Genomic DNA, 14983 nt, shown 5'->3' on the forward strand with positions numbered 1-14983 from the left:
ACTTGAGATTGAGACCATAAACCCATGACGGAAATGTTCATTGAAGTAGTAGATCAACTGAGAAGTCGTCTCATTTTCTCATAGACGTCGAGAGAATCTGACATATTTTTGCAACCACAGGAGTCGCCCCCTGCTGGCTGTTACAGAGAATGCAGGTTTCAAGCTTCACTTTCCAGTTTTTTGGGTTTAACACCCAGAGTCTATCCAAATCAGACAAGAAACTTTTAGAATCTTTCTTGTGACGTTACCTTTGGTCCAGGCATCCCTGGTGGACCTGATGGTCCTGCTCGACCCTTGATGCCAAAACTTGGTAAACCCGGAGCTCCAGGCAGACCCTTTGGTCCTGAGGTCAGATGATAAATCTTTAACTTTCTTTAAACATTTTACATTCAGTTTTCGAGACCACTACTCCTAAACTGACCTTTGACTCCCGGGAAGCCTGGAGGGCCCTGGACAGAAAACCCTTTATCTCCTTTTTCTCCCTTTGGACCAATAAATCCTGAAGGTCCTGGAGGTCCGGTCACACCTGAGAGCAGCAGGTAAAGAGTTAAGAATAAATATTTCATTTCCATACAAATTTTTAGGGAGATTCCTTTTTTTACTCCTTGTCTAATCAGTGATTTCACCTTTCTTAACCTTTCTTTTGTATTCACATAGAATTTTTTAGGAGATGTCAGTAGTAGACTTGTTTCTGTCTCACCTTCAGGTCCGGGGTTTCCAGATAAACCAGTGTCTCCTTTCTGGCCTGGATCACCTGGAGAGGTTCTGATTTCCCCTGGAGAACCTTTTTCACCTGAAACAGACGACAGATGTTGTTGACAAATGTGAAGGTTGAGACCTGACTGTATTATGAATAATATATTTAGCTGACTAATTAAAATACTGGACTCCACCACCTTCCCTCCTGGACTCACCTGGGGCTCCAGGTTCTCCTGGTTCTCCCAGGATTCCCACGTTGCCTCTAGGTCCAGGGAGTCCTGGAGCCCCGATACCAGGAGGTCCCGAGGGCCCCATCTGTCCCGTCAGTCCTCGGGGGCCAGTGTCTCCCAGTGGACCCTGGTCCCCTTTGGGCCCCAGAGGCCCCTGAAACAGCAGCAGTAGAGTCAGAAACAACAAACTAACATTGATGATGGTTTGTTACCATAGAAACACATCATGGTCCCTCCAGGAGTCATCAAAAGTAGGAAAATGAAATACTCACCGGGTCTCCTTTCGGTCCAAGAACACCCTTTGGTCCTGGTACTCCTGGACGTCCATCTAGCCCGTCCAGTCCTTGTGGTCCTGGTTCCCCCGAAGCTCCGTCCTCACCCTTCTGCCCGACCCGTTGCATTATACCAGGCTCACCAGCTGGTCCTGGGGATCCTGGGAGGCCGGGGATACCAAAGGCACCCTGAAGACACACAGTTGTTTAAATAATAAGTAGAGTTACTCAGATTTTCAGTCCTTCTGAGCAAGATTTGAGCAATTTTGGACAAATACTAAAATCGTTTTTGGCAGGATTTTGTCACTTTGGTAGCATTTTCAGTCGCTTCAGACAAATCTTGAAGTCATTGTTGCCTGGCTATTACCATTTTGGACTCATTTTTAGTCCCTTTAGACCAGTTATGATTGACTTCGGCCATCTTTTTGAGTCATTTAAACAAGGTTTTTGTCACTTTGGCTGCAATTTTAGTTGATTTGGACACATTTTTGAGTCATTTTGACCAGGTTTTTGTCACTTTGGACAATTTTTAGTCCCTTTTGACAAATGTTGAGTTTTTTGGTCAGATTTTTCTCCCTTTGGACAGATCGTCAGTCCCACTGAACAAATTCTGAGTAATTTTGGACACATATTTAGATTATTATTAGCAGGATTTTGTCACTTCGGCAGCATTTTCAGTCATTTTGGACAAAGATTTGGCTCATTTTTGCCAGATTTTTAATATCTTGGACACATTTTTAGCTCCTTTAGATAAATTCTTAGCAATGTTTTATTAATTTTGAGTCATTTCAGACAAGTTCTTGTCACTTTGGGCTCATTTTTAGTCCCTTTAGACCAATTTTGATTTATTTTAGTATGTTTTTTGTCACTATGGCTAAATTTTCAATGGCTTTGAACAAATTTTTAGTTATTTCGGACAAATCTTGACTGTAGTTGGCCAGATTTTTTCCCCGTCTGACATATCGTCAGCCCCTCTGGACAAATTTTTTGTTATTTTTGACAAAATTTTAGTCCTTTTGGCCAGATTTTTTTCACCTTGTCACAAATTTTGAGTTATTTCAGACACATTTTGTTTTCTAAAATTGTGCATTGTCTCTGAGTTGAATGCTAAATGGTTCCACTGGCTTGAAAAAGCTGAGAAAATCTTGTTACATGAGGTTAACAGAAAACCGAGGTGAACTCACCGACAGACCAGTTGGACCTCCAATACCTTTGACTCCTTTCTGGCCTTTAAATCCTGGATAACCATCTGATCCTGGAAGCAGAACAACATCACAGACAGGTGAGTTTTACCTGCTTGTCATTTTCTACATGACAGAGTTTTATTTTTGGAGGGAAAGCTGCCATTAAGCTTACCTGTCAACCCGTTTTCACCTGGTGCTCCTGGATCACCTGGAGGTCCGGGTTCTCCAGAAACCAGAGGACAGGTCAAACACACCTCCCCCTTCTCACCTGGCGAGAGTTGAGATCTGACTTAAACCAGAGCTGGACCTGAACTGGACAAGCCCTCTGAAGACCAGAGACTTGATTCAGACTTATTTGAAAACTTTACACTCAACTGAATTTGTCCTTAAAAGACTTGAGACTTGACTCAAACTTGTCCTCTTAGAACCTGAGACTTGACTTGAATTAGTCCTTCAAAGACTTATGAGCTGTTAAGACTAGAGCCTTGTCCAGTCTCTAGTGTTTAAAAACTTGAATCAAGTCTCATGTATCAAAGCTCAAGGCAAACAAACAAAATCAAATTTTTGATAATCCCGTTTGAGATGTTTATCAAATAAACTATTTAAAACTTCCTTTAGAATTCTGCTGTTTTAGGTCCCTCAGGTCAGACTAGAGAAACATGACTTCGCTGGACTCGTATATCATATATTATACATTATATTATACATTACTCCATTGATTATATTACATACTATATACACTCCCCCGACCTCCCAGTCCTCCTCACCCGTTGGTCCCTCCTCCCCTCTGGTTCCAGGAAATCCCATCAGGCCTTTCAGACCTTTAGCTCCTGTTGGACCAACTTCACCCTCCACAAAATCTGATGAAAACCAACAACACAAACATTAAATCAGACAGAACTGTTGTTGGAGGGTGAATTTTAGTTTTATTTTATTTATTTATTAAACTTCAGAGGATCCAGTTTGCTTCCCCGAGGAAACCCACTGCAGGACTCACTGGGTATTCCTGGTTCTCCTGGTTCTCCTTCAGCTCCATCAAATCCTGGGACTCCAGTCTGTCCTGGGGGGCCGACAACCAATGGCCCCGGGTCTCCTGAATCTCCTCTGGGGCCAGAAAAACCAGGAGGCCCCTGGGGGCCTGGTGGACCAGGAAGACCCACACCTCGAGACACAAAGAACAGATTTCATTATTCTATTGTGAACAAAGAGGTAAAGCACAGAATTACAGAGAACATTAACATCTGTTGAACGAAGTCCAAGTTGTGTCTCAAGTCTTGAGAAGACTATTCTGAGTCAAGTTTTAAGTTTTTAAAGGACTAATCTAAGTCTCAAGTCTTAAGAGGACAGGTCCAACTCAAGTCTCAAGTCTTCAGAAGTTTAAGATATATTTCAAGTCTTTTGGTAGAAATCTGAGTCAAGTCTCAAATCTTTTGGACGATCTCAGAGTCAAGTTTCAAGTCCTGACATGACCAGGTCCAAAATAAGTCTCAAGAGATTAAAACCAAGTTGGAATGAAGTTTCAAATCTTTAGAGGATATGTCCAAATCAAGTCTCGTGGCTTTAGAAGACAAGTCAAATTTAAGTCTTAAGTTTTTTGACACAAGTCTGAATCAAGTCTCAATTCTTTAGAGAACAAGTTGAAGTCTCAAGTCTTGAGAGGGAAAGTCCAAGTGATGTTTTAAGTCTTTAGAACTAAGTCCAAATTGAGTCTCAAGTCTTCAGAAGATTTTTCTAAGTCAAGTTTCAAGTGTTTAAAGGACAAGTCAAATCTCAAGTCTTTTAAAGTAAATTCAAGTCAAGTCTCAAGTGTTCAAAAAACTAATCTAAGTGTCAGGTCTTGAGAGGATAGGTCCAACTCAAGTCTCAAGTCTTTAGAAGGTTTAAGTCATATTTCAAGTCTTTTGGTAGAAATCCGGGCCAAGTCTCAAATGTTTTGGACCACTTCAGAGTCAAGTCTCAAGTCTTGCCAGGATCAAGTCCAAAACAAGTCTCAAGAGATTAAAACCAAGTTAGAATCAATCTTCAGATCTTTAGAGGACAAGTCAAAGTAAAGTCTCAAGTCTTGAGAGGGAAAGTCCAAGTGACGTTTTAAGTCTTTAGAACCAAGTCCAAGTTGAGTCTCAAGTCTTGAGAAGACTATTCTAAGTCAAGTCTCCGTCACAAGTGTTGACAGGACTAATCTAATTCTCAAGCCTTAAGAGGACAAGTCCTACTCAAGTCTCAAGTCTTCAGAAGTTAAGTCTAAGTCATATTCCAAGTATTTTGGTAGAAATCTGAATCAATTTTCAAGTCCAAGTCCAAAACAAGGCTCAAGAGGTTAAAATCAAGTTGGAATCAAATTTCAAATCTTTAGGGGGCATGTCCAAATCAAGTCTTACATCTTTAGAAGGCAAGTTAAATTCAAGTCTCAAGTCTTTTGGCACAAGACTGAAACAAGTCACAAGTCTTTAAAATACCATCCCAATTCATATTGGAAGCCTTTTAGACAACTTCTCAATCAAGTCTTTAGAGGACTAATTCAAGTCACCACTGACCACCGGTCAGAGTCAAGTATCAAGTCATAAGAGGACAGGTCTGAATCAAGTCAGTAAGTGCAGTAAATTAGAGACTAGGTGGAATTTACCTGGTTCGCCCTGCAGTCCAGGAAACCCGATGAGTCCTGAAACAGATCAGAGGACATTGATGGAGGTAAAGTATCTGATCCAGAACTGATCCATAAACCTGACAACACGGCAGATCTGGTGTAATCTGATTACAAACACAAGTAATGACATTTCTTTACATTTACAGAAGAATACAAGGCAGCGAAAGATTATCTGGATGAGATGAAAACAGAAATGACTTCATAAAATCTCTCTTTCAGTGCATGAATTTTCACAGTTTGAATGTGATTTTAAGTGATTCTGGACTAGAATGAACTCTACAGTAATAAATGGAATCAGAGCTCTTGATCCCGTTTTATTTTTAATACCTTGCTCTCCAGGGACTCCCGGGGGTCCTCCGGGTCCAGGAACACCAAGCTGGCCCTTCAGGAATCTGTGTTTCCAAACCATCTGGTAAATCAGGAGAACATGTAATTAATCTGAAGAGTGACGCTTTAATGTTGGCTCCGCCCTCTCGGTTACAACCACGCCCCATAGTTTAGCCCTGGCCCCTCAGTTATAATAAAACAACAAGACTCACCTCTCCTGGAAGACCTGGAGGACCTTGATCACCTTTCTCACCCTGTGAACATATAAATATGATAAACAGTAAAACCTGACACAGTACTGACTGTACTGCTGCAGTAGTACTACCAGTACCTCCAGTAATACTCACCGGGGACCCATCGATACCCGGAGGACCGAGGAACCCACGATCTCCGGGGTCTCCCTACAGACAGACAAACAATTACATGGAAAATAATTTTTTATTGCTTCTTTTTAAAATAAAAAAACCCAACATTGGTTAAAAAAATATAATGTCAGAAAATAACAATTTACAGCATTTTAATGGCAATATTTTAAGTTAGGATATTTGTGTTGTCAAGGTCTTAAGTGTGAATTTAAAAAAAAAAAATCTGACAATGCATCTGAATCTGTCTTTGTGCTAATCATCAACATATTCCAGGCTGTGAAAAATGTAAGGAAAATTAAAATTTTCTCTGATTTTAGAGAAAATGTTTCATTTCTTGTGCTTTTTAAAAAAAAACACACACACACACACACAGCAGTTTAACAAAGTAAACAAACTGGTATTTAAAGGGTTAAAATCCTTAAAATGAATAAATATTTTCTAATTATGATCAAGACTGATGCTGGTTAAAAAAATCTAATAATAATAAATAGAGGTCTAGGTGTTCATAGAGGTCTAGATGTTCATAGAGGTCTAGATGTTCATAGAGGTCTAGATGTTGGTGTTCATATTTAAAAGAATTGACTTAAAAACATAACAACGCATCAGAACCAATGCTCTTGCTAATCATGAACAAAGAAAATAAATTAATCTCTGATTATATGAAAAATAATTCATTTTTGTGGTTTTTCCATTAAAAAAAAACAGTGGACCAGAGTAAACAAACTAGTATTGAAAGGGTTAAAATCCTAAAAATAAATTGATATTTGGTAACTATGATCAAGATTGATATTTACAAAAAAAAAAACAAAAAAAACACACAGACACAAAAGCCTAACAGGATTTTAATAGCACTATTTTAATTTTTGGTAACTGTGATGAGGATTGACTTTAAAAAAAAAAATCCAACTCATGTAGAAAATAAGGAAAATAATAATATCTATTTTTTGGGGCAGTTTGTTCGATATGGACATTTTTGTCTTTAAGGTCCTGAGCGTGAAGTTTGTTTTTATAAATTTTATGCTGTACAAAAATCACTTGAAATACATGAAATATGACGTCAGATTAATGGAAACGGAGTGATTTTATCTACATGAGCTGTTTTTTTTTTTATGAGAAAAGCATTTAAAAACAGTCCATCAAATCCGTTTAATTACGGGAAAACAATATCATAATTAATATTCCATTGATTGTGCAACCCTTTTTACAACCATATCTTCCTTTCCATTGTCTAAGGTTCAATCTTCATGAGTTCAATGAGCCACAAATGACCAAAAACAGGCTTCACTGATCTGTTTTGTTTTTGTTTTAGTCCTTTAAATGCAGCAGAATGCTAAGCTAGCATTAGCGTAGCATGTCGGTTACCTGTTCTCCGAGCTCTCCAGGGAATCCCTCTTTTCCTGGTTTACCCTGAAACACAAACCTTGTTTTAACTTTAGATTCTTATCAGTAGCTGTATAGAAGTCAGGATTATTTGAACTTGATCTCACCAGTGAACCTGGATCTCCTCTGCCCCCCTTCTCCCCTTTAATCCCCGGTTTACCCGGCAAACCCTGGACCACAAAACAAACATCACTGTGATGCTCTAACAATAATAATGATATCTGCTAAAAGTTTGAGTTTAAACAGTTTGACTTACAGGAAGTCCTGGACAGCCTTTTTCTCCGGTTTCTCCCGGTTCTCCCTGAAAGATTAAAACCAAAGACGTAAGAAACCACGAAAAGAAACAGACGGACAATATAAAGACGGACCAACCTTCAGTTCTTTGGATCCCTCGGCATAAAGTTTGATTCCTTTCTGGCCGGGAATCCCAGGAGGTCCTTGAATGCCCTGCAAACCAAACACAGCTGATGGAGGTGAAGGTGACGATGGAGATGGAGACGAAGGTGTTCGACAGATTAGACAAGTATTCTAAATGAGACTCTGTTTTCTTCTCTCTGAAACCAAACACCTGCTGTTCAGTCTGAAGGTGGACTTCAGACTGAACAGCAGGTGTTGGGGTTCATTGGCATCATCATATTTCAAGTTTCCAACAGTCCTTGAACATATCATGGGTTAGGTGCAGTTCCTTTAGAAAAATGAACAAAATCTAACCTTAAAGTTGTGATATTTAAATAAAATGTAATTATTCTGCTTCCTGTTTTTAAAAATTTTCCAAAAAATAAATAATTCGCTCAAACCAGATTCTATAAAAAACTAAAAACTCTATCCATCAAAACTGTGAAGTCATCACTGACTCAGCTGTAACCAACGGTCTCATGACAAAAATTCTAAGAGTCTTTAGGTTGAACTGCAGGCAGTGTTTCCACAGAGAGACATTCAGCATGGTGAAGCATCTTTCTACAGATGATGAACAGAGACTCAAAACTAGGCCAAAACTTGCCCAAAATGACCCAAATTATCCATAATAACTAAACAATGGTCATTTTGAACAAATTTTGAGTCGTTTTGAACTAGATTAAAGTTACAAGTCATTTTACATTCTCTTAGACTCAAAATCAAACCTATTGGATCAGTAAAATAAATGCAGCTCGGCTCAGAAACAGTGAACAGAGCAGCAAGTTGTTGGAGATACATTCAGCATGGTGAAACATCTTTCTACTGATGATGAACAGAATAATGGACAGAAAAAGTCTATAGAGACTCACCTTCTGACCCCGTGGACCTGGAATCACCGGACTGGGACCTTCCTGACCCTGAATCAGGAACAGAACATCGTCAGGACTCGGGAATGAATTCACAAAACCAAACCCAACATCAGTCCTTCAAACAGCTGTGATTATTAACCTATAACAGGTGATTAAAGTCTTCACAACAAAAGAAAATATCCTCAGCTTGTGAGAACTAGATACCAACTTTTGCTATCAGACTGTTATCTTGTGTAAACAAAGTAATGAACTGTGAACAACAACTTACCTTATGCAAACAAAACTGTGCACACAAGATACAAACTTTCAAACAACACAGTGACTTGTTTGAACAAGATAAAGTTTTGTGGATACAACACTTTAATAGTGTTTGTGTTGCACTGAGAGCATCACAGTAACATTAATTGTGATTTCTTTGTGAAGTTCTAAGTTTCACAGAGAGAAAACATCACATTGTGTGTCAGTCAGCAGCTGGATGATTCAACATGTAGAGGATCATCATGGAGACCAGAGGAGGGTCTGAAGCTACCATCAGGAGGAGAAACAGCAGTTTACCAGTGGAAGAGACATGAAATGACCACAAAGAGACACAAAACTACCACAAAGAGACACAAAATGAACATAAAAAGACACAAAATTACCACAAAAAGACACAAAATGACTACAAAAACACACAAAATTACCACAAAAAGATACAAAACGACTATACAGAGACACTGAAGCTGAACAGGACAGGATCACAAAACCAACCTTCTCTCCTGGTAACCCCGGCAACCCTGGGCTTCCCTGAAAAACACACAAAATTATTTGTCAGCTGATTGAACCACTGATCACTGAACAGTTGTCAAATATAAATTCAAACCACCAGCTCTTATTGTTTCGTATCGATTCACCTGTGAGACATTTTCTAAGGAAAAAAGTCTGTTTTCTCCAATTATAGCTTGTGAAATGTGATTATTTTCTGGTTTCTTTCCTCCCCTACGACGGTAAACTGAAAACTTTCAAAATTTTCTGACATTTTATAGATTTACTGAGAAATAAAATTAAAAAATAAGTGAAACAGTCCTGCTGATCGCTGTAAATGTGTAAATAAAGTTTCAGATTTGAAGCCTACAGGAAGTCCGGCCGGTCCCGGTGATCCTTGGAGACCCGGTTCTCCTGGATCTCCATTCAGCCCCTGAAATACAAAACAACCAATCAGAGGACATGTTACATCTTTAACTGCTTTGGGTGCAGTGGCAAAATTCACAAAACCAACACAAAGAGACACAAAACAACAACAAAGAGACACAAAACAACCACAAAGAGACCCAAAACAAACACAAAGACATGCAAAATGAAAACAAAGAAAACAAAATAACTATCAATCTTTTTAAAAGACCAGAAACAACACAAAAGAACCGCAAAGACACACAAAACTTTCAAAAAGAAAGAAAATAACAAAGAAATACAAGACGACAACGAGACACAAAACAACCAAAACAAGACACAAAATGTCCATTAAGACACAAAACAACCACAAAAAGAAACAAAACCAACGCAGAGAGATGCAAAATTATCATAGATACTGATTACTTATGGAGTGTATAAGACTGCAGAAGTCTGAAACGTTCCACAGACTAATTTCTGACTCCAACTATAGAGCTGTGAATGTCTGACCTTTTCTCCGTACAGTCCCGGGGGTCCTGCTGCTCCTTTAACGTCCTGAGCGATGGGGAAACTGAACGTGTCGCCCTGAAACCAAACACAACCGATGCACATAAAGACTCACTTTTCAAAGGATTGTCTTTAATCCTTCATCCTACCTTCATCCCTCGTAGTCCTTCAGGGCCCTGAAACACACAACGCTGTTAGCTTTAGTTTCATACGGATAATTTAGCTTAGCCTGTACCCAATTTAGGAAGTGACTTACCTGCAGGCCAGGTGGTCCTGGAGGCCCGGGGTACCCTGGGAAACCAACGTCACCCTGGAAGGCACCAACCAGACCGTCGGTGAGTTAATGTGTTTGTGGTTAAACATATTTTAACGGACGCTTCTGTGAAGTTTACAGACACTAATACAGCCATGAACAAAGTTTGTGGACTGGTTTCAGACTGTATGTTGGACTGGTTCTGGACTTTCTTGGGACTGGTTTATGTTTGGTTTCAGTCTTGGTTCTCCTGGTTTGGGATGTGATTTAAAGTTGGTTTAGGATTTATTTTACTCTGGATCTGGTCCTGGATGAGGACTGGTTTCAGACGGTCTTGGGCGGGTCTTGGACATGTTTTTAGGAGTCGTTTAGGTTTGGTTTTGGTCCCGATTTTATACTGTTTTTTGACTTTTTTTTCAGGACTGGTTCCAGACTGTATTCTGACTGATTCTGAACATCTGTTGGACTGGTTTAGGTTTGATTTTGGTCCTGGTTTTAGACCTTTTTAGGACTGGTTTCAAACTGTCTTGGCCGGGTCTTTTTTTAATTCCAAGAACACCAAACCTACCATCAAGCATGGAGGTGGCAGTATCATGCTCTGTGGAACTGGAGCTTTACACAAAGTAAATGGAATAGTGAAGAAGGAGGATCACCTCCACATTCTTCAGGAAAACCTAAAACCATCAGCAAGAGGTTGATCTTGGACACAGTTGGATGTTTCAACAAGACAGTGAGTCCAAACTCACATCAGACGTGGTAAAGAAATGGTTCCATCAGGCTGGAATGAAGGTTCTAGACTGATCTCCCCAAAGTCCTGACTTCAACCCGTGGACTGACCAGAAGATTGAAACCAAAAGAATGAAATTTAGGTGGAAATGGACAAATTTAACCAAATGTTAGCATTTCTGAATGTATTTTACTTTGTATAAAGCTCCAATTCCACAGAGCATGATACTGCCACCACCATGCTTAGTGGTAGGTTTGGTGTTCTTGGGGTTAAAGGCCTCAATGTCTCTCCTCTATTGAGTCTAATGAGTGGATCTAATGGGTTCTATTTAAACTGGCTCAGAGGACTCAGCAGCTGTAGTCAATTGGAATCACTCATGAGAAGTTAAGTGGCCATGAAACTAGGAAAATTTGATTACCAAAACTTTCTACATCACCAAAAGTGATACTTCAAGTTGTCGTATGTACATTTTGATCCATCAGATTTTGTCAGATTTCCAGAAAACTGATTTAAAAAAGACAAAGATTCATGTGTTTCAAAGATTCCATTATAGAAAATTCTGATTTAGAGTGATTGGAAACTCAAGACTACCATGATATACACGGCCTTTACAAGTGGATGGAAACTTTCGTTCACAACTTTTGGCGTTAAATATCCCCAAAACTGCTGCTATGAATAAACTCAGATCATTTTCTCCTCCCTAGTGTCAGATAATCATCTCTACCTTTGTCCCGTTGCATCCTGGGACTCCCGGTCGGCCGATTGGTCCTTCATGTCCGGGAATTCCCTGAGAGGAAACACAATAAAAACAGAAAACTTTAAAAGTGCACATTAAAGAATCTCCTTCCTATCAGGTCGATTTGGTAATTTTTTGAGATAGAAAGGAAACAAATTTTGAAAATAACTACCATTTTGTCTTTTTTCTCTTTAATTTTTCAGTTTGAAATATAAAAAATAATGCAGAACTCTTTCTTTGGCTGTATTGTTACTGTTTGTGTGGTAATAAAGCAGCCTGGAAATCACTAAATCCCATGGATGTTCTCTAAATGTTATATTATAGTTCTTACCGGCAGTCCTGGAGGTCCTGGGAAACCTGGTTTTCCTGGAATACCCTGGAAATCGGAGACCCAAACAATAAATAACTTTAAAATGATGTTCCCTTTAGGAAAAAAAACGCCAAATCTGGCAACATGAATTGAGGCTGAATGAAACATTTGGTGTGTTCTGTGGCGCCCCCTGGTGTCTCAGAGAGAGATTTTACTGTGAAAGTTAAATTTACTAAACTCAGGCCAGGTTTTAAACAGTTCATCGTCGATCGTACCCGAGAACCTTTCAGTCCTGAACCTCCGGCTGCTCCCCGATCACCCTGAGAACAAGAAAAGAACTGTGTCACAATAACCAGGCACTCTGCAGAAATCCCTGAAATTTCAAATATATAGCACATAAAGCACAATTATTTTAATTAGTAACTATTCTGTTGATTGGTTTTCTGAAGATTGTGTTCAAGTTTTGACTAAAAAATCACAGAAAATAGTGAAAATGTTGGTTAGGATTTCCCACAGTTCCTATGGATGATGTCTTAAAATGTTGGGTTTACAATAACAAATACAAGACTTAAGACCATAAGGTTAAATATGAGATTAAGCACATAATCTCACATTAAAACTGTTTGTTCTGTTGTATTTCTAATATCTTTACAACTGCTCTAAAGGTTCAAATGATAAAATTAATACTGAGATTATTAACAATGAAACTAGAAGCAGGTTTATCCACATAATTATCTGGATAAACACCAGCAGGTTTTACTTATTACCTAATAAATCATTCTCCAAGAATTAGATGAAGCCTAAATAACTGACATTTGAGTCTAATTTAAGTTAGTAATGGGTATAATGAGAACTTTTCTCATCTTCTATTATATTAAAATTGTTCCGTCCGACTTAAAATCCCATTTCTTACATGGATTAGGAGGTATTTCTGGTCAGATTTATCGACTTTTTCCATTTTTAGTGATTTCTCTAATAAGTTATGTTGCATTATGTTTATTATTTATCAGAAAATGTAAAAAATACACTTTTAAAAATGGAAGAGGACCAAAGAAAGAACCCTGAGGAACTCCAAGGATACTAATAGTAGTAACAGTAATCATTTTGTAAATAATACGCACATAAAATCAAATTAAAAACAAAAACAATACTTGCTCACAGGGAACCAGGAAACCAATGCATTTGTTGGGTTTCATGAATGTAGGGTCATAATCTTGGTTAGGTTTATCTCCATAGTTAATAATGCTGCAGGGTCTTAGCTTAAATATTTAAAACTAGCTAGGTTAATTGCATAATTAATAAAACTGTGGGGGTTTTAGCTTTAAAATTTACATTATTTTGGTTAATTACATAATTAATAATATAGTAGGGTCTTAATATTTATTACAGCCAAGTGAAGTTGTATTTCTTAATCATTTTTGTAGTGGTATAATCATTAATATTGACATTACTCATGTAAATTCAAACAGTTAATAACAATATCAGGTATATTTATTTATTTATACCAAATATATACATATGTGAGCGTATACATATTTATTTAAGTATTGGGTAATTAGTAGCAACTATTTTATCTTTCTAGACAACAAGGACTTGACTTTACTACTGATAATAATGATAATACCAATAGTAATAATCGGTTGTTACCTTTTCTCCAGCTGGACCTGGATTACCCTCGTTTCCAGGGTAACCAATCACACCAGGAAGTCCCGCGTATCTGAGGTAACCAGGTTCCCCCTGTTAGATGACAAAACCACAGATGGCGTTCAGGTGCAGCTCACCTGCTGGCCACCGGGGGGCAGCAAACACAGGTGATACGTTCAGGTGCATCCTGGCTGCTGTCCAGGTGCATTCAGAGATAACGGAGGGGCTTTTCATGTTCAGCAGAAAGGAACCGGCATTCATTTCTTTGTTTCTTTCTCCTGCTGCCGAACACACCTGAGATCACAGAGTTCTCACCTGGGTGGTCCGACACCTGAATCACCCGAGACCGTCAGACTGCAGCTGACCTCAGGACTGTCAGCTCACAACACGACGGCAGAGGGAAAAGACGGAAATGAGGACAAAAAGAGACTCCGACATAAAAACCTCTTTGTTCAAACGACCCAAAATATCTTCAAAATACTTCAAAATGAATAAAAACTTGGTGACGTAAACTCTAAGAAGTAAATATAGACCCTCGTCAACCATATTAAACACCATTAAATACCACCAGACCCTCATCAAACCTCAGACAGACATTAGGTCCAGATATAACCGCACCAACGATGACTCAAATCAAACCAAAACTGTGAGCACTGATAGACATTTTATTATATGTAAATGTGTTTAATGTATGCATTCATGTAACATTGATTGTTGTATTCATTGTTGTTGTTGTATGTGTCAGGGACCTGGTCTGCGAATTAGCTGTTAGCTATTGACCTATGAACATGGCATCGGTTATTGTAACAATGCTTCTTGTTCTGTCCCTATTAAATAAATGTATAAATAAAATTATACCCACATTAAACCGCAGTAAACAAACATTAGACCCCAGTAAACCCATAGCAGACCCCAGTAAACCAACATTAGACCCCAGTAAACCCATAGCAGACCCCAGTAAACCAACATTGTAGCCCAGTAAACCAACACTATACCCCAGTAAACCCAATAAAACCTTCATTACACGCCAGTAAACAAACATTAGACACCAGAAAACCAACATTGGGCCCCAATAAACCAGCATTAGACACCAGTAAACAAACATTAGACACCAGTAAACCAACAATGGACCCCAGTAAACAAACATTAGACACCAGTCAACCCACATTAAACAACAGTAAACCAACATTAGAGCCCAGTAAACCCCAACTGGTGTCACTCTGCTGGTTTTATGGAGCTGTGCATTGGCAGCAGGTCTCCACTGGAGGGCAGCAGATGGTAAACAATGGCT

The 14983-nt window shown here is 38.8% G+C and overlaps 1 protein-coding gene across 1 annotated transcript in view; it reads right to left on the reverse strand.

Moving 5' to 3' along the window:
• Nucleotides 1-14983, reverse strand: part of col4a3 (collagen, type IV, alpha 3) — a 42598-nt gene that overhangs the window by 18554 nt on the left and 9061 nt on the right. The window contains exons 3-29 of the mRNA XM_055012194.1: nt 13696-13785; nt 12324-12368; nt 12070-12114; nt 11727-11789; nt 10279-10332; nt 10172-10198; nt 10026-10100; nt 9481-9543; nt 9117-9152; nt 8367-8414; nt 7474-7548; nt 7358-7402; nt 7209-7271; nt 7084-7128; nt 5704-5757; nt 5569-5610; nt 5357-5438; nt 5009-5044; nt 3383-3547; nt 3153-3245; nt 2558-2653; nt 2386-2456; nt 1202-1390; nt 915-1083; nt 701-793; nt 422-526; nt 249-343 (exon numbers count right to left, since the gene is read on the reverse strand). Of these exons, the coding sequence (XP_054868169.1) occupies nt 249-343; nt 422-526; nt 701-793; nt 915-1083; nt 1202-1390; nt 2386-2456; nt 2558-2653; nt 3153-3245; nt 3383-3547; nt 5009-5044; nt 5357-5438; nt 5569-5610; nt 5704-5757; nt 7084-7128; nt 7209-7271; nt 7358-7402; nt 7474-7548; nt 8367-8414; nt 9117-9152; nt 9481-9543; nt 10026-10100; nt 10172-10198; nt 10279-10332; nt 11727-11789; nt 12070-12114; nt 12324-12368; nt 13696-13785 (2064 nt within the window). The remainder of the gene's footprint in view (nt 1-248; nt 344-421; nt 527-700; nt 794-914; nt 1084-1201; nt 1391-2385; nt 2457-2557; nt 2654-3152; nt 3246-3382; nt 3548-5008; nt 5045-5356; nt 5439-5568; nt 5611-5703; nt 5758-7083; nt 7129-7208; nt 7272-7357; nt 7403-7473; nt 7549-8366; nt 8415-9116; nt 9153-9480; nt 9544-10025; nt 10101-10171; nt 10199-10278; nt 10333-11726; nt 11790-12069; nt 12115-12323; nt 12369-13695; nt 13786-14983) is intronic.

Source organism: Amphiprion ocellaris, chromosome 7 (genome assembly GCF_022539595.1).
Source record: "Amphiprion ocellaris isolate individual 3 ecotype Okinawa chromosome 7, ASM2253959v1, whole genome shotgun sequence".
NCBI lineage: Eukaryota > Metazoa > Chordata > Actinopteri > Pomacentridae > Amphiprion > Amphiprion ocellaris.